This window comes from Montipora capricornis, chromosome 8 (assembly GCF_036669925.1).
Source record: "Montipora capricornis isolate CH-2021 chromosome 8, ASM3666992v2, whole genome shotgun sequence".
Lineage (NCBI taxonomy): Eukaryota > Metazoa > Cnidaria > Anthozoa > Scleractinia > Acroporidae > Montipora > Montipora capricornis.
Window position 1 is genome coordinate 31642599 of NC_090890.1, and position 20199 is coordinate 31662797.

The 20199-nt window shown below is 38.0% G+C and overlaps 1 protein-coding gene and 1 long non-coding RNA gene across 2 annotated transcripts in view; one reads left to right on the forward strand and one right to left on the reverse strand.

Annotated features, from left to right (window-relative positions):
• Positions 1–732: 732 nt before the first annotated feature.
• On the reverse strand, positions 733–4371 carry LOC138059238 (uncharacterized). Its single transcript, XR_011134187.1, has 3 exons — positions 4232–4371; positions 4021–4139; positions 733–1548 (listed from the first exon to the last, which is right to left on the reverse strand). It is a non-coding gene; the product is annotated as an uncharacterized lncRNA (long non-coding RNA).
• A 444-nt stretch (positions 4372–4815) lies between these two features.
• The window catches only part of LOC138059239 (gelsolin-like protein 2), a 23082-nt gene continuing 7698 nt past the window's right edge, over positions 4816–20199 (forward strand). The window contains exons 1-8 of the mRNA XM_068904801.1: positions 4816–4991; positions 5110–5199; positions 11200–11292; positions 13409–13501; positions 15521–15615; positions 16668–16737; positions 17121–17219; positions 19836–19901. Coding sequence (XP_068760902.1) covers positions 4911–4991; positions 5110–5199; positions 11200–11292; positions 13409–13501; positions 15521–15615; positions 16668–16737; positions 17121–17219; positions 19836–19901 — 687 coding nt within the window. The 5' untranslated portion in view covers positions 4816–4910. The remainder of the gene's footprint in view (positions 4992–5109; positions 5200–11199; positions 11293–13408; positions 13502–15520; positions 15616–16667; positions 16738–17120; positions 17220–19835; positions 19902–20199) is intronic.

Consider the following 20199-nt stretch of genomic DNA (forward strand, 5'->3'; position numbering starts at 1 on the left):
GGAGAAAGCGGGCTGGTGAAAAACTTCAAGACCGAAAAGGCCAGCAGAGTCTGCAAGACATGTTGTTAAACTTTGCGAAGTCATTTCAGTGTGTGTAACGACTGAGGTGAGCACCATCAGCAAACAAGAGCTCGCGAATTAGCTTCTCTGCGGTTTTAGTATGTGCCTGGGTCCAGTTGTTCAAACACCGATTAGAGCGGTTTTTAATTGAGCGTCGTAAAACAAATACTAATTACTTCGATCAATAACAGCAAGTGCAAACAACGCAATGAACCAATCCGTAGCAATTCCATGTAACCAGGGCGCTTTTTCCGCTCTTATGTAACTTGCTCCAAGCGAGGGAAAAATTACGTGTGCAAATCGTGATTGCGCGATTGGCTTTGGCTCTCCTTCTCAGTATTTGATAAAATGGCGCTGGATTTTTAAACCAATCACTACTCGTGTAATTACTTTCCACAGTTATTTGAAAAGCGCTCTAAATACCAATCCAAGTTTGAATTTCGTCCTTCAAAAAGCCTTAAAATCGTAATTTTTTGCTGAAGAAAAGCAAAATTTTGTGTGAAAGCTGAGGACTAAAAATCCTGTGGAAAGTTTTTTTTTTTAATAAAAAATAAACTGCTATATAAGTTCCCAGTAATCTACGATTAGTTTAATCGGGCATTCAACAACTGGGAATCTATCATGGCCTGTTTTATCATCATCACAGGAAATAGCGCAGGGGTGAGAACCCTCCCTTCTTTTTCATAATTACCAATGCTGAAAGGCTCGGAGAGGTCGTTTTCGAGTCTGACTTGGCTCTCGTCCAGCAGCATGACCATAGTGAGGAACTTTGGAGAGCAACAAAAAGGGTCCAAGAATTGTTCACAACAATCCTTTCCCGCTCAATGTGTCAAAGGCTTTGCACAGGAAAACGGAGGTGATGTGACTGTAAGGAATATTTTTTGTGTATTTAATTCATTTCCTGGTGAATGATCTCTTTACAATTTTCCGTACGAATTACCACTTTACTTGACGGTTTCAGGCCTTCAGCACGGTTGAAATCTAAAACTCAATACTCAACACTCGAAGCGATCCGACAATCGATTAAAACTCAGCTAATTTATGTCAAATCTATTTATAACACATAGACCCCCCGTTGTTGACGTCATTTCTCCTGAAGCTGTCTGAAGGCAAATTTTCTTTCGGGCAAATGAAGCCGAAATTACTATTTTGGGAGCAAGGATTGATAGCTTTCATCTTGGCCTCTCCAACCGCCTCTCCATTCGGATATTTATTATTGATTGTCATTTAATTTTCTGATGTCGTTTTCGTCTTCTTTAACACGGTAAAGCCCTCGCAGGGTGAGTCCAAATTTTCTCAGGTCGAACCTCGGGTCCTTTCCAGGTTTCCTGCCTTTTTCCCGGGCAGCTCTTTCTAGTCTCCTTCGCAGCCGTTTTTTGCGATGTCACTCAACAATCCCACCAAAGGAAGGCTGCTCACATTCGCGCCACACCGGGAATCACATTCTCGTCATCAGAGCCTCGGATCGACCCAAGGCTCTGGGAAACCCTGAAACAAAGTGTCCTCTCATTGGTTCTCGTGAAGAACAAACAAAAGGGTCTCTAATTGGTGCATTCAAGTTTGCACGAGCAGTGAGCAGACGCCGTAAGGTTCAAATATCCAATTTTTGGCTATAAGAACCCTACGGCGCAGGTTCTCCTACAGAGAGTTTTCCAGAGCTCTTCTCTCCCTCCGTCAAGAGAAGAGCTCTGGGGTCGAGATTGCGGGAATCAGTGTTCCAAAAATGCAGATATTTGCTGAAAGGAAGCGGCGAAGGAAACATATACCTCCCTGCATCACGGGTATATACCACATATGCCTTGCGGGCACTTCTACATAATTACTGGGTTGCCTTTTAAGGCAAACCCAGTCGAGGTCTGCGTTTAGTTAGTTTGTTTTCTTTTTTTCTTTTTTTTTTTTTCCGTGTCGGTAAAAGTCTTGCCTGTCACTCCCCTGGTAAGTGGTGTCTTTGTGGATAGAGCCTTCTGCGCGTATTTTCGTAGGATCGAGAGGGTAGTGGAACTGCGTAGATTTCTCTGGTGGACACAGTAGAATCATTAACTTAGCCTGCAATGGCGTCGAAAGTCATGCAACGCGAATGGCGTTTTAGTGGATCCTTAAACAAAATATACCCTTATGGAGCTCAATAATGGAAAGTCAGTTGGATAAACTAGGCATGAATCTCAAAAGCGACGAGTACTGGACTTCGACAACAATCTATCGCCCGTCGAGACGAAATCAAAGTGAGCAGTATTTACCTGAAGTACAAGGTAATTTGACACAATTGAGTTTGTTGTCTTCACGCACGCAATGAAATAGGAAGAGGTTTTCGCCTCTAAGAGCAAATATGTTGTTTGTTTCAATAAAACTTTCGCTGGAAAAGGATTCTGTGGTATTTTCTGCCTTTGTGAATTATAATATCATGTTGTGTATTGAATTTTCGAGCTTAAGGTTCAAATGTGATATGCGAGAAGTTTTTTAGTTTTGCTCTGTAAGCGGGAAGGGTTCACAGGCCTGTTGAAAGCGTGCTCGAGTTTCAACAAAATGAGCCCCAAAATCAGTGAAAACTTGTGACGCAGCTGAATAATAAAGTAGCTGCTATTTCCAAAATGATGGAATTACCTGGTGATAATAACGTCGTACGCGTCTTGGAGAGTAAATTTTGACTTTGCATAAACAAGAGTTGGGCGATTGTGATCTTTGTTTTGACTTCGCTCATTTCATTGTCAAACTTTATAACACTTGACAGAAAAAGAAACTTTTTAAAAACCCGGTATCTTGCCATCATTTGACACAGATGCTTCACTGTTTGACGAGTAAACATGCAGCGGTAACGTAATCACGGCGCCCGCTGAATTCCGGCCATGTCACTTTTCGATTTTGCAATTTACTTGAACGTAGCAAAAATCTCCCAAAATGTTTGTCGCTGATCGTAACTTTTTATATTCTATATTCACGGTTCAAAATTAATGTTGTTTTGATGTCGTAAATATTTTATTCTCGATCGACCGTCCGGGAAACTTCCTTCTGCTCTTTCTGAAAACTGTGTATCAATAGTTATTTGCTTTTTCATCAATATTTGTTTTGCATAAAGCAAGCTAACAAGATCTGTACCTTGCTGAGTTCGCATTTGTTAGAGTTAATAGTATTTTCGGTCCGATGCTTCTGTTTTAAGAGGGGTACATTGTTTCGGTCTCCCATCCAAACACTAACCCCGCCCGGCAGGGCTTAACTTCAGTGAACTTTAGTATTAGAAAGCCTTCAGATGCTCAGAGGGCACACTTGTGGTAAAAAGAAGTTGTGAGGGAACTTGAAAATTATCAACATGTCAGCCCAGAAGCCAATGTTTCTCGCTTCTCTTTTATTTGTTATTCTTCAGAGACTGGAATGCTGTAGTTCAATGCCTTCTGATTTTCTGTAGCACGTACCACAGGCAAGCCAGTGTATGCTTCACAGAAGCATCTAGTTATTTTCATCAATCAACCTGCGTGCTGTCACGTCACGCTGCCCCAAAGAGACACAAGCGCTGTCAATTCTGTTTAATTCGAGTGCGTGCATGTGTTTGTTTTGAATAATGCGTGGGAGAAACAACTGATGCGCGCTCAAGGTGGCGCGTGGGATCACATGTGTACGGGCACGTTAAAATTGCACCACTTATCCGATTGGCTGTTGCAAGGACATGAATTGGAGACAGCGCAGGTGCTTACCATTTAGCCAAAAAATCCGGAAATTTCGGTTTCAGGTCAAATGGAAAGGCAATTTTCCGGAAAATCTTTTCGGAAATTGTGGACTACCTCCAGAGGTAGTCCTCTTTTTCCGTTCGGAACGGAATTCGCGAAATGCTCTTACCATTTGCGAGAACCTTCCGTTTCCAGGCCCTTTTTCACAAGATCGAGTAAAATATGCGGGATGGAATGCTGTGAAGTAAATGGTAAGCGCCATTCTCATCCGGTTGGTCATTAAATTCGGAAAATCGCTCACCTTTATGCAACGATCATTCCATCTGGATTATTTGGCTAAATGGTAAGCACCCCGCGTCACCCACGTCTTGTTCCCTCAAAATTTCATGAAAATTACGTGACGGGTGGCTTACATCATGCCTAAAAAAAAATAAAAGAAAACAAAACTTTTAAAAGCTAACAATTCTTGAACAAGTGCGTAGGCTTAAACAGTGTATATCAGTGCTACAAACCCACAAATGGTCAACTTTGCGTGCATTGGAGCGTTTTGCTTCGTTGATTTTGGCGTGGGTGACGCGCTGTCTAGTCGCTTCTGTTGCAAGGGGTGTAGATTTGTTTACCCTTGCTAGCAAGTTCGATCCTCAAGAGGATGAATATCTTAACATTAACGATCACGTCATTTGTTTACCCTTGCTAGCAAGTTCGATCCTCAAGAGGATGAATATCTTAACATTAACGATCACGTCATTTAGATAACTCAGTCCCTGACATCTTTTACTTTTACTTTTACAACGACACCAACTCCACCAAATCCATTTTCGTCTACGTTTTGCAGCAGGTGACCTATTGAACAAATATATAAAAGTTTGGTTTTATCAACGGAGAGCGAATCGCTCTGACGAAGGACTAACGCTCGAAACGCCAGCTTTTAGAATCTCTGGTGGCCAATTTACATTATCAACTCCGTTGATAAAAAAAAAATTTTTGTATACTACTTCCCCAACCCCCTTCAAATGTATAAAAGATTGCGTGACAAATCTGCCAAATATTTTCTCGTTTTAGCCAATCGGATTATCCCTCTGGGATTGAACCGGAATAAATATCTTCTCGAAGGTGTGTACTTCACTTTTAGTTTGGTTGGGCGAACATCGAAGTACTTATCTGCTCGCGGGTTAATTCCTACTCGAAGACATGTCTGGTTTGAGGAAAGCTAAGAAATATGATTGGAAAGACAGCAATTTGGCTTTGTTTGGCTCTGATTTAGAGAAAAATGTAAGAAATAGGGAGCCAGAAGTGGTTGAAGAGGCTGTGCATTTTTAATTGTGTTGGAATTTATTGTTGTTTGCGCACAGCTGTCGTTTGTTCACTTGTCTTGAATGTTTAAAAACAGGTGAAAAAAGAATCGGCCAAAACAGAGAAGGCTTGGGAAGGCGCTGGACAAGAACCTGGCTTGAAAATTTGGAGAATTGTTAAATTTAAAGTAAGTTGAGTTTTCACGCAAATGTTTGAGCATTAGTCTGTCTTAATTAAGGATTGATGTTGGTTTTGAAAGTATTATTCCAACATTAACATGTCATTTTGGATATCAATATCTGTCCGGTAACAAACATGGGAAAATGCCTTTTTGTGGGTGTGTCAAGGATGTGAGTTATTGGCTGGTAAAGGACATGTTGTAATGTTATTTATTTTTCCCTTTGACCAGAAATTCAAATGTACACGGGCGAGTTTAAATGAATTTTAACTGAGTTGTTGTGACCAGACTGTTCTTAGCTTTCCTGTATTGTCATGCAGCATCAAGTCTTGAGTTTTGTGACACCAATATAATTGATGGCCAACATGACATTGTTTTAAGTTGCAAAAGTTAGCTGTAAAATAGTACAGTGAAACCTGTATAATTTAAGTGGACCCCATATTAAGCGGACACCCTGTATTAAGCAGACACCAGCCTAAATCCCAAAATTTTCCTCTCGTGTTTACTGTAAAATGGACCTGTATTCAGTGGACACCTCTATTATGCAGACCCAGACACCAAAACGAGTCACTTTTGTTATGCAAAACCTGTATTAAGCAGACAACGTGATGACAGATTTAAGTTTCACTTTTACTGATAACAGAATACGATTACATAAATCACTACTAAAACATTACTTCAGGTAATTAAGTGTTGTTCTATTTATCCGAAATGACCAGATTCGAAAGGTTGGTGATTAGTCTGCGTGAAAAGTCCACCAAGTCAACCTGTCAAAGAACACTTGTCAAGTACAGTTTAGCTCAGTTTGCAGACAAGTTTTTCCTTCGTCAAGTTGTTCTCCAACCACTCACACGAGAATTTGTCACCATAGAATCTGTACAGGCACAGAAGTTCCAGGCCAGCACCTCTGATTACCCTTTTTCTGTTATTTTTACTATTGCAGAATTTGTGGACCTCCTTAGAAATTTAGAGAGTGAGATCGCCATTAACTTCGAAACATGTCCCACTATTTCTTCTTCTTCATGAAATATTCATTTGGATGCCTTTCTTCTCTTTGTTCTTGTTGGTGTCTATGTTCAGTAACAGGCCTAATTACCACTGCGACTGCTTTGGAGTTGAATTTCTTCTCAGGCTCCTGCTTAAGACAAGCTTCTTCGCCAACCTCCGCTTCCCAATGGGTTTTATACTTATTGTATTCCCTCACAAAAGACACGTTTTCTGCCATTCTTTTTCTTTCTTCCATTTACTCCCCAGTTTATTCTGTCAGCAAGCATGCCTGGTGATCAAATTTTTTAATACAAGCACTGACAAGGTGCAAACATTTAGCAGGTCTGCATTATAGTCAATTTTAGAACCTATGAAATTTAATTGGAAAAACATTCAAACTTCTTGTAGATAGATTTGCGACAATCTTTAAATTTACGTTTTTAAAAGGCGGTGCTAAGGTTTTCAGGTAGAGCATGGGGAGAGACAGCAAAACTCAACCTTAAAAGGGCTTGCCTACTCAAATACAAAGGGACTTTTATTGTTGAGTGGGTGGGCTGTAATTGAATTGATGTCTGGCAATCACGATTATACCCGTCTCTCTTCAATGTGCAATGATGTACACTACCAAGGAGCGTGAGCAATCATGTCAACTTGTTGGAACTGCTGCGAGGAAACAAGTCATTATCGGTGTCTTAAATGTAGCAGAGCAGTCTGTAACCGAAGCAAAGATTGTGGTGTAGCTGCTTCAGAGGAAGAATTTGGATGGAAAGCGTTGCATTTTGTACACCGTGTTTCCAGCCTTGTCCTGCCGTGGCCGTCTATTTAGAAGATGTTAATGAAGAAGATGACGACGATCCATTTGAAGGCAAGGAGCTTGCAGATCTTCAAAGTCTTGTAAATGCAATGAATCCATCTTGCACAGCACATGGCTTTGTAGAGTCTGAAAATGAATTGCACACTTGTTCTGGCCTCTTAGATGAGTCCGATCCAAAGAAGACAGACAAAGCTAGAGACAAGATCTTAGAAGAATGATGATGACTATGCAGTTGACATCACACTGTTGTGAAGAAATGTAGCGAGATTGGTTATGAAGAGGACACAAGAGAGCCACAAATTAAGTCTAATTGAGTGGCATTGAAATTGACAGAAATCCTTCTTGATTACTCCCGTTACTAGAGAAAGGAAGACCTTTCGTTAGCATTAATTTTGTCGCAATCTAGTGATCTAGTGATTTATTGTAGCAAAGCTTATTGAAGAAAAAGAAACAAGTCCCAGATTTATAGCAGCTTCTTTAAAAAAGCACATTAGATGCAATGTTCAGTGCTATTTGTAAATCTCTGTGATGAATGCAAAGACACGCAAATTGTTAATCTTTACTCTTACATGTAGAACAGTTCAGCGTCTGTCTCATTGCATTGTATGTGTGGCTTTCTCAGTTAAGTTCACTTACATTACAGTATTAACAGTTGCAGTTGGGGATCGCCTAATACAGGTTTCACTGTAATATTTTTAGACATTTGGAAAGTTTGAAGCTTGCTGGGCCTAATTATAGCCAGTTGAAAGAAATTATTCAATTACATATACCGTAATTTCCGGACGATTACCCGCACGGCAGATTACCCGCAGCGGTCTATTTTTGTCACAAGGGGAAAAAACGTTCAACAGATTACCCGCACTGGCCTATTACCCGCACCCCAAAACCGAAAAACTCTTGCTACTGTATTTCCGGGACAAGAACTCACAAACTTGGAGCGATGAATATTCCATGTTGTTGTTTACAAAGCAGAAGATCGATAGCATTTTCTGCTAAGAATTGGCTTTTAATAATGCAGCCTTAAACACTCTCCTTAGTCATTTCTGGTTTGTCTTGTTAAAACGACCTAAATATCCAATGTATTAACGCTAAGACTCGATAGAATACGAGTTGAAGGCCAACATCTTTACGATTGATCATTGAGCGCCATTTTGATAGGTTGAGAGAAAGTGGGGGCGAGTGTTAAAAATACCTGATGGGGTGGTGGTGAGGCATACCGAGGGGCAAAAGACCGGGCCTATATAAGAAGTCGCTTAAAACGGGAAAATGCTCTATTACTCAAGCCAGGGGTAGCTAGGAACATTTCACTGATGGGCTGAACAATCCAGCAAATTTTTCACTATAGTTAGTGTTTTGTTTACACACGTGCCGACAATCACGTTCTAAATAATTATGCGGTGCCGTGAAATATGTCGGCATCTTGTTTTGTAGCTTTGAGCGTGCTTTCACAAAAAATGCTTTCAATCTTTCATATACAAAATTGAAAGGAGTGCAGGTGAGAAATGCTTTTAAATTAAGCGAAGAAAAAAGCAGTGAAATACAGTAATCACTTAAACACTATTGATTTGTTTTTCATTCAATTTGCATCGGCTTTCATTGAGGGCTTTTAGAACACTAGAATAAAACATCACACAAATCTTGAATAGGAAGCGTTTTCAGATTGAACTACGGTAACAAACAAGCTTGGCAACACACAAGTTTTAAGGAAGCATCAGTTTAAGTAAGTATAATAAGTAAAGGTTTGAAATTATTTAAACAAGATCGTAAAAGATTTGTTTTGAACGGAAAAATTTGTGGCATCATAAAATAAACACATTCGCATAGTGTTACTTTTTCAGCATTGAATTGTGTCTCACGATAAACTCTTTCTTAAAATTGAAAAGGATGTGTTAAAGTGAGAAATTCGTTCTCATTTACTTTTAATTCGGTGACAAGTTGTGACATGGTCAAAGGGAAAGATTATTGCTGTTCATTCAATTTGCTTCGGCTTTCATCCAGCGGGTTTTACAAAGACTACGGCAAATAAAGCATCATTTTAAAGATTAAATCAACGAACGAGGCAACACACAGATTTGAAGGAAGTGTTGGTTTAATTATCCTCATTTTAACTTGTTTCAATCTGTCAAATTCTTACCTGAGATTTAAAAATTATCGCATTACCCGCACCTTCCTATTACCCGCCGTACCCGCGGGTTACTGGAAAATTAACGCATTACCTGCGGGTAATCGGCCGGAAATTACGGTACATAAGGGAATCAGAAATCCTCCAGGAATGGCAACTCTTGCCTTTATACAGAGTTTGGCTTTGTACATGTATGTAAGGATAATGCATATGCCGAGGTTTCAAAGTAGAAACTAAAAAATGCACAGATACATGTAAGTGTGGGATTATTAACAGGAAGTTCTGTGTATAGAACACACACGTACTGGAGAGCTTTGTATTTTGGTCAGTTGTGATTAGTCTTTATTTGGAGTTGTTTTGTTTTGTCTCTTTTGTTTCTTTTCCTTTTGCTTTATCTCTACCCCAGTACCTGCAGAAGGAACCCAGAATGTGGACTACTGCATTTCTCAATTAAACACCGGGCCCCTATTAATTGGCGGCCACTTATTCACGCCAGGTCAAAACTGCAAATTTCAAATATAGGCCGTGTCTACATGCCTGGCAGCCAGGCAAGGTCTGAAATAGACTAAATGCCTGGCAGTGACACTTTAAAAAAGTAGTATCAAACCCAGGTTGATTTGAGGACCTCTCAAGCCCCGTCTACTTGCCAGTTGATACAAACTTTGTCGAGGACAATCCTTGCAGGAGATCGAGACCAGGTACCACCTTCCCAATATTGCCACTCGTGGAGTGATGGTCAATGTCAGTGTTCATTGGGCCAGTGCCATTTTCGCTACACCTGTGAACGCTACAACGGGGAGCACCCCAAAATCAACTGACCCTTTCAGTCACACTTTGGACTCCACTTGTGCTGCCCCTCCCCAGCTAGGAAGGGAAGTCAGTCCTAATCTACCTCAGCAACAATCTGTACATAGTGTAAATAGAACTCTTTGCCAATCGCTGTGTTTGGTTCCAGTTCAGGGTGTTGTTTCATTGGCTTTCATTGGAAATTCTTCCTGTAATTTCATATTTTGAACCTCTTGCACCCCACCCCCATCTTTTCTTTTCCTTGTTATTTTTGTCCCACCACTTGGGAAAGGTATAACCCGCTAAAAAGTGCTGCTATGACCAAAAATCGATTCTACTTTTTCTTCGTATTTCAAAGTTATGTTAACTGAACACTAAGTGACTGAAGTCTTAAGCCTTTTTTTCAAAATTTCTGAAATTTTCCAAATTAATGGTCGAACTTTAAAATCTTGATAGACCTGGATCGAGGATAAGATGACGTCAAAGACTCACCAGTTTAAAAATGCAATGCGTGGGTATGTGCCTAAATATGCAGCATGCAGTTTCGAGCTTTCAGACTTTAAAACTTGTGTTTTGCATGTATAATAAGCTTGTGAGTCTTTGAAGTCATCTTATCCTCAATCCAACCCTCTGAAGTCCAATCGGTCAGTCTTTAACGTGAGTAATAGCAGACCGTGAAATCCAAAACTTACACTCAAGACAAGCAGCCTTTGGATAAAATTTGAAGCTCAAAATTTTGCCAGTCAGCTGACTCAAGCAAACATGCTTTCAAAACGTCTTTACAAAAAACTAATTGTCGCCATTGTCACAAATCTTTGTCTTGACTTGTTGGTCATATTCCAAATAATTTGGACAATCACCAGGTATGGCTTAAATGGCATTAATTTGTTGCAGAGAGATAGCCTCTAGCTGCCACTTCTTAGGTAGATGAGACACTTTACAGAAATTGCGCTGACTATTGCAAACAAAGGTGGGGGCAGCTAGTTCATAGAGATGAGAAAAATAGGGGACTGTGACTTTACCCTTTAGTTAAGCTGTGGTGTTCAGGCAGTCTTGAAAATTCTAGCTAAATTGCTCATATGCAAAGAGAATAAAAAAATCACGTGTTCACTGATAAATGCAGCTGATTTTTTATTTCTTATTTCTCAACTTGATGGGAAAAAGAAGAGCCTTTTGGTATAATTTTCAGTTTGCTGGAAATTATTTTGGTTGGATTGCTTTTGCTGTGATAAAAATGAGACTATAGCTTTATTGCCTTTCAATTTTAATTAACCCAGTGGAACGTGGATATCTTTTCAAGGTGACAGACTGGGCTAAAGAAGATTATGGCAAATTCTTCAAAGGGGATTCCTACATTATTTTGAACACGTACAAGGACAAAGAAAGTGATGAGGTATGCACTAGTGTTAGAGGGGGGTCCCCTATTAATTTCATAAGAAATGGCATTTCAATGCAAGGTGAGAAACCTTATATTTACGTGTAACGCACGTTCACAGCTTCCAATATACAATGCAAACTGATTGGTTGAATGTTTCAGTGCTAAGTACCATATTTGGAAACCCCTCGCTCTTGTTGTTCCAAATATAGTACCCAGCAAATTAAATACTCAGAAGCCTGTTTCCCAGCACACAACGCGCCGTTACACGATTCAACCCTTAACCTATGGGTTTCTGATACTATTCATTCCTCCTCTGGGTTTTCTAGTTAGAATGATTCCATTGCAAGCTGGGAGACTGCCATTGTAAGGACTAATAAATTATAGCATGTATCACACAAGTGAAATAAATTCAATAAAAATGTATTACTTGCATAATGTTAAATAACATTCAGAGAAATCACATTTAACAAGAGGCTACAGGTAGCTTACACTTTGCTCGAAGGATTTTTAGCCAACTTCCTTTAAGTTCACAGTATTTCAGTGGATTCTTTTAATGTCACAATATCTTGGTAAATATCCAGTTTCAATTCCCGTAGTCCGAAGTCCACATTCCGTGACCCAATGATAGGGTTAAGTGCGATCGTGGATATTTGTGTAGTCATTTAAAATTGTTTTTAAAGGCATTGATTCCAATCAAAACCAGAAAACAGATGCTTTGCAAGTCTCTACGATGATGTTCAAAAATAATATTTAAGACTTTTTCTGAACAATACTGTGAAAATTATTATACAATTAAGACATCTGTTATAGAGTCGTACAATAGCTGGATATTGCATTGTGTGCAACAAAAACACAAAAACTCGTTTCTGGTCATGCACACAATTCTTTAATTCATACGTCCTTGTTAATCTGTCACATAGTCTTCCGGGGTTTAGTGGTTATCGCGATTGCCTCTGAAGGAAGATATACTGAGTTCAAATCCCACTTGTCAACTGCCTTCTACGAGCTTGCGAAATGTTATAATATGAAAAAGGAAAAAAAGGTCTAAAGTTTAAACACTGAGTCAAATTTGTTCGAAGAACAAAGTAATTATGGTCATGATCATCACTACTCATTTGTGGCTTAGAGCTTATAATAGGAACTTGTTTACAGGTGAAATAGTTCATATATACTGGTGGCAATTTCCTTATCCAGTTAATAATGGTGATTGAACTGAGTGGAGTGCAATTTTTATAGGTAATCACATGATTTCAAGTGCAATTTGGAAGCACAAGCAAATGTTTTCTAAGACCAACAAAACAATAAAGTAGTCTTTGAACAAATTTTAAAAAAAACTTATTTACTCCAAATTGCACAAGAAAAAAAAAGTGTGATTACATGTTAATAATGGACGGTTAAGCAGAAGCAATGCAGGGCCCGCATTTGAATGTCTATTCTGTCTTTGTTTACTTATTGACCAATCAGGATGGTTGGTTTGTTACTTCTTTTTGCACTGAATTAGCTCTTTTCTGCACTGTGCTACCTGATAACTGCATTTCTTAGTCAGTCAGTCAGTCAATGGAGTTTTTTTTTTTTTCATGTATATTATATATACCGGTATGTCTGAAATCATTTGTGATTTCAGCCAAATGTTTATATAGTAGTGGCAAGTTCTGCACACTCATTTGATTTAAACTCATTTAAAGTATGATTTCAGACCAAGATTGCACGACACTAAGTTCATTATCATTACCACTTTATTACATCCATTTAGAAATCGCACAATTTAGTCTCTGAAATACAGGATATTAGTCAGTACCAATTTTTTATTGATCCTGTTGCCCGTTTATAAAAAAAGTGGAACCAGAAACTCCTCCTTGGTTACTTTAATATCTGTTTGGTTGTTTTGTTTTACTGTTCCTTTCTTCTTGGCTCCTGGCAGGGGAAAAGGTGCGATTAAGAGCAAAAAAAGTGTGATTTGTAAAAAAAATTAGCACTGCTGAGAGCCAATCAGATTGCAAAGATCATAAGCGATTTCAAAATGGATGTAATAAATTAAAATATGATATACTGGTAATATTTTAAGTATTATCATGAGAATATTAATTTTAATTTTTTAAATTGATAATTGGTTATTCTGAATTATTTTAAGCTGTTGTATGATGTACACTTTTTCATTGGTTCGGAGTCTACACAGGATGAGTATGGGACAGCAGCATACAAGACTGTAGAGCTTGACACGTTTGTATGTTCAAAAGATTATTTTATCTGCCCCCTGAAGGCCAATGTATTTGCAACTCTTTCTCGTTTTGGAAAACACAGGAACAATAGAGGGTATCTTCTCATCCTATTATCCAACCTTTTAGTTTTTTTTTTTTTTTTTTGGAGGGGACACAGGACCATGATTCTAGCTACAGTAATGTAGAAATTGTTCACAGTCTTGCAAATGGATAGACAAAACAACAAAAGTTAAACATTCATGTTTAGTAGGACTGTCAATATTGTTGGTAGCAACGAGTATTATTATTCTTTGTAAGCATATGACATTTGAGTCTATATTTGACATCCTCATTCCTTTTGAGAATCCAGTTTCTGTTAATGCTTGGCCAAATCCGATATGCATATTTAGAAAACAGTCCCAAGAAAATACGCACGCTGATTGGTTAAAAATCATGTTTCTATAACTCCATGGAGACACAGATCTAGCAAAAGCTGTTGACGTAGTGATGGCGTGAGCAAATAGAATTTACATTTTGATAATTAGAGTTAACAAGTTGTTTTCCTTTTTCTCGCCGCATTGTTTTCTAAAAGAAATAGAAAACATTTCACTCATGTTTCTATAACTTGATAGAAACACGTTTTCTATTTCTTAAATGTTGCAGTTAAAATTTTTTAGACTAGTTAGTTTTTTACTTTCCTTTGTCTTACAGACATTATCATAATCTGAAACTGAAACTGAAAAACTTTATTTAAACACGTGACATATTGATGAGCCTAAAAAAGGACTCGTTACAATAATGGACATGTATCTACAATAGTATATAAATTAAGAAAATACTAAACTAAGAATCTATAATAAAATTACCTATCCATACTATAAATTTAAAATAGCATCTAATTAGAGCAGGAATTACAACGACACTCGTCCTGGCTTAACTTAAAGTGCACCTAACCCCAAAATATTTTTTTCGCTAAAATGAATCTTTGCAACTGCTCGAAATGCATTGCCGCCATTTTTCATTTTTCTAACAAATCCTGGCATTTTATAGGCTTCGAAAGTTGCGAAAATCCAAGCATCTTTTGTTCACGACCGAGTCAGAAGGGGAGTGGGTCTATTCCTGATTTGGCGTCACAATCTACTTTGCATGCATTTTTACAAAGAGTTAATGCAATGTAAATCAGTTTGTGACGTCAAATCAGGAATAGACCCACTCCCCTTCTGACTCGGTCGTGAACAAAAGATGCTTGGATTTTCGCAACTTTCGAAGCCTATAAAATGCCAGGATTTGTTAGAAAAATGAAAAAATGGCCGCAATGCATTTCGAACAGTTGCAAAGATTCATTTTAGCGAAAAAAATATTTTGGGGTTAGGTGCACTTTAAGATTCTTTAGTTTTTCCACAAAATTCTTAAGGTTTGGGGCCTCCCTAACATGCAAAGGTATATTGTTTCATAGGCGGCACGCAATTACGAAAAAGATCTGTGTTTAAAACTAGTATTGGGGGCCGACTGATTGAGTCTGCTACCATTGCCGCAAAGATGGTAAGCACAGTTTTTGATTCTAAACATATTACTTATATATTTGGGATAGCCTTTGTACACAAGTGTCAGAGCTTGAACCAGGCACCCATGCTTAATGGAATCTAAATTATACTGCAACAAGATCTGCTTGTAACTAATAGACTTAGGTAGATTGTAGAGAGTTCTAAGTAGGTACTATTTGGCATTTTCTACCTTAAGAGTTATAGGTTGATTAATTCCTATTAGATGAGCACTACACTAGTCTAAATGAGGTAGAATGTATGACTTATTTAGTTTAACCGCAGTGTCACTATCAATAAAATTCCTAATTCTGCGCCAGGCGGCTATCTTTGCATGCCTTTTACTAAGAACCAATTCCCTATGTGAAGAAACAAAGGAATGTAAAAAACAAACTAATTTAAAAAATTTTAAGTAAATCGTATACTTATTTTCTCTGAGGGCAGTTTTTACGAGAATTTTTTGCTAAGAAAGCAAAAGCCATTGTGATTATTGTCTTTTTGTAGCTGGATGATAAGCCCATACAGCATCGTGAAGTCATGGATCATGAGGGTGACCTGTTTAAATCCTACTTTGAAAACATTACTATCATGGCTGGGGGGTATGTGTGTTATTTTGGATCTTGATATATTTGTTAAAGAATTTCAGGTATCATCATATGGATGCATCTAATCGTTTAATGGCATCTGTGGCATGTAGGCGTGGTTCTGGCTCTAAATTCAGGGCCGCTGAGTACGTTTGGAAGTGGGGGGACTATGTTTTGGTATGGATCACGGAAGTGTGAGAGGGAGAGGTGAAGAGGTTTAGGAAACAATAACACTGTAGGAAAAAGTGGGGGGGGGGGTGGGGGCTGCATGTACTGCCCCGTCCTTTCTGGGGCCCTTGAAATTAGCTTGTCCTTACTACCTTCAGATGATTCACGTTATTATCTAATTTTCTATAATTAGAAATAGTACTAGTTTACCGAAATGGTAGCATTGCTGCAGAGGGGAAGGGACTTATGTTCAATAATTATTACCGGTATGCTTGCGGTAATTTATTGAAGGTTCATGCGTGGAATTGAAGGGAGATTTCTAATAGGTCTTGAGCACGGATTGTACAAAACGTGGGCCCCCAACTGGCACAGACCTCCTTCTCAATTATGCCTTTGCTGGTCAGTAGTTGGCTTGCCATCATGATGACATCACAGCTAGAACAGCATCAACTGTATATGTAGATAATGAAATCCAAAAGGGAATGATACAGTAGTTTCTGCTCTATTGGGTGTAGATGTACATTTATCTGCTGGGTTTGCTTCCCAGTTGCATGCATTCTGGCTTGATCAATCTTGCTCAGAGCTTGCCAGGTTCTGGATATTCTCTCCTCTTGCCTGGAGCTGGCTCTGGAGCATACTCTACCATCTGGTGGCTGGTCAGTGGCGGAGGCTGGTCCATATGATGCAAGGGTTGGTAATGTTGTTCAGCATGCAAAGTGACAGCTGCAGCATTGGTGTGCAAATGCTTCTCTCACCCTGAGGATTGTTGCCTTTCCTTCACTTGTCAGGCATAGTGATATCTGTAAGTTGGACTATGGAGAAGGAAAGGGTAGATATAACTATTTCATGTATTATCATGGTATTTTAGGTGACGTTGTCTTGACTGCTTTTATTTGCAGAGCTGAATCTGGCTTCAAGAGAGTTGAACCAACAGATTATAAGCCTCGCTTGATGAAATTTAATGATATGGTATATATTAATTTAAGCTTTATTATATGACTACATGTAGCTATGTGAGCAGGCAAGATGAACCAAATCCCTGTTTTGCCTGCTTGGGATTTCTTGCTAGGTCCTGCAAGATCAAAGATCATTTTTTGGTGTTTATCCCAAATAATAAATCTTTTATTAACAAAGCTTGTTCGGTCAAGATATGGCTGGATAATGGCCAAGTTCTTTTTTGCGTGTTCGTCTCGGTCCATAAAGATGCAAAAAAGGAACTTGGGTAACATCCAGCCATCTTGACCTCACCCTTGGTTAATAACCCTTAAAATAAATATTTTAACACTTCTTAAATCCTCATGATCAATGATGACATGTTGTGAGTTTCATTTAAGGCAATTTTTTTTTTTCAGGGAAGAAACAAGGTTAAGGTAACAGAGGTTGCTTACTGCAAGGAGTCCATTACCCCTGATAATGTTTATGTCGTTGATCTTGGCTTGCAAATTTATCAGGTGAAACTTTTAAGTTTTGAACTGAAATAAGTGCAAAGTAAGACCAAACAGTATTGACCATTTAATTTCTTTTAACATGGTGACAATATGTTAACTGATTTGTATTTGTTCAAAGTGACTTTTTGTTTTAACCCTTTAACTTTAAAGTGCTACTATGAACAAAAAGTCAATTTTCATTTTTCTTTAGATTTCAGATCTATGTTAATTAACTAAACAGTAAGTTACCCAAGTTAAATCCTTGATTTTAAAAAGGTATCTGTTTGTTTTAACTGGAATTTCCTATTTTATGGTCCGCCATTACTAACTTTAAAGTATTGAGAGAGCTGGATCGAGGAGAAAATGACGTCAAAGACTCACTAGCTTAAGAATGCAATGCCTGTGTATGTGGCTGAATTAATATACAGCACGGGAGTTTCAGGCTTTCAGACTTTTAAACTTGTGTTTTGCATATATATTAAGCTGCGTTTACACACTGAAATTTTAACCTACACTGTAGTGAGTCAATGACTCCACTTTTGGTTCTCAAAGGGTTGGATCTCGGGAAAGTGACATCCTTTTACTCACTAACTTAAAATGTCAATGTGTACATTTAAAAGTCTGAAAGCTGGAAACTCCTGTTCTGCATAATTTATTACAGTTAATTTTTTGGTCATAGTAGCATTTTACACATAGACTCTAATGCAAAGCCCGTTGACAGAGTAAAATCTTAAGTCAGTCTCATGGGTCAATGGGTTAAAGAAAACAATGATGTTTATCAAATAAGCCATTTCTGAGTTCCTGTTTGTCTCGGTTTCGAAGTGAGTCTTGGTGCTCAACTATTGTAATGGAAATGAGTTTGATTTGCATAAGAATACGTACGCAACTCATTTTCATTTGAAAGGTTATGCACCAGGACACGCTTTGAAACAGATGCAAGCAACAACTCGGAAATGGGCTATTACAGCTGGTAGTCCCTCATTAAAAACAAACAAAAAACCAAGGTTAACCCTTTCAGTCCTGAACTGGCTGTGATTGATGAGTAAAATCGTCTGGTGTTGGAGTAAAATATTTTTTAAAAGTTTGGCTTTACAAAATAATGTTATGAATTATGCTTACCTGTTCCATAATTAAAATCACTCACTTAAAGGCTTTGATACTTGCGCGAAAGAGACAGAGACGTGTTAGCTGGTGGTAAAAAAAAAGCATTGCGTGACATCCCAAAGAGACAGCTGTTAAGAGACAAGGAAAAATCCCACACCAAGCAACATTCAATATAGTTTGTACATTCCTTGGAAATTATGTTAATATATAGATTTAGCCAAGCCTAAAAGGGGAGCTCCCATTTCTAACCCCAGGAAGTAATATATTGTATATGGAAATAATTGGCTTCTCCATAAAGTTCAAAATTAATAGTCATTAGTGTATACAGTTTACAGTGATCAAACACCTCTAAGCTGATTGTAGTAAACAAACAGGCCTTGCAATCAATAACCAACAATTTTAATCAACAACTAAAACGGAAATTGCTTTCACAATATTTCCTTTTGACTGATAATCTATACACACTCTCTGTTCAATTTAGAATAGCGAAAATCTTGCTAATTAAAAAGTCAAGCTAAAGAATAGGAAATTCTCTTACTCAACTGCAATTTCACAGTCAAACAAAGCAGTTCATGACTGGACATCCATTTCACACAAAAGGCCTATAAATGGAAACGTTGAAATATGGCAGAATATCTGTCAACCCGGAATTGCAAACATTTCAGGCCTTCTTCATTTTTTTGTAGCACGTTTTACAAAACATGTTCTTCATTGAAATGTTCTCTTCTTCTCCTTCCTCGGCTTCTCTCGAGGCTTTCTTTGCTTAAATTTTTTCTCTTCCCTTGTGCTCTTTTCTGCTCTGTAATATTTATCCCGTTGCTCTTCACTTTTATATGATTTCCCACCAGAAAAACTCTGGTTGCAAATTAATTATTTGAATGTGCGCTACCTATTAGCTTCAAGTCATTGATTTTGGAGGATTATCTGTTTCCTTTTAAGTGACTTAAAATAATGGTTTGGATGGCGGCTGACGGTTATGGGGTGTTAAAAAATGCTTGCACCCCAGACAGATGGTTTCCTGGAAATTTTCGTTGAAGGATGTGGCTCTAGGAATCCAAATACTTGGGAGGCCATTCATTGTCTTTTGAGCTCAAAATAGTTGGTGAGAGATCAGAGGAGTCTTGACATTCTACAGAGACAATAAGGATAAAAAGTATTGAGGATGCAGCAGATGATTATATTCACAGCATTGCCATGCATGAGGATGAGGAGGAAATCAAAATTGATATATATATATATATATATATATATATATATTTTTTTTTTTTTAGTATGACTCTTTATTGAAAATCAAATTAATATTAATACAGCAAATTAGTCACCTACCTACATACATAATTATAATATTACAACTAATATTCCTAAAAAATATTGATATTTACATGTAATATTTTGATTATATTGAATTACTGAGTGATTGGCCGAAAACCTTAATTTTGCCATCTTTATCTGGTACAAAGCATTATTTTGCTCATATTCAGGGATATTGATTGATAAATAATACTATTTGTCATTTTTTTATTTACTTAATTTAAGGTGAATGGCAGCCAGTCAGACAAGGATGAGAAATTTAAAGCAGCACAATACGTGCAGCAATTGAAGGTATCTGTTTGAATTGAAAAAATTACCCTTAAAGAAAATCTGTACTTGTGCTCTTTATTGAAGAAATAATCAGACTCTGGCCAGCAGCATAGGTAAAACAGACCCCTACTTTTACTTGTAATTATTTTCTTAGGGTGGAAAGAATCTTCCTGAAAAATCCCAGTAAATTATTGCAGAGGTTGTGAAGTGAAATATTCCAAATTCAAGCAAAAAAAAATAAGGAAAGCAGTATTTTAAAAAAATAAGCATGCATTGCGTACGTGTGGTAGTGCAGTAACACAGCAGTTTATTCCATAAC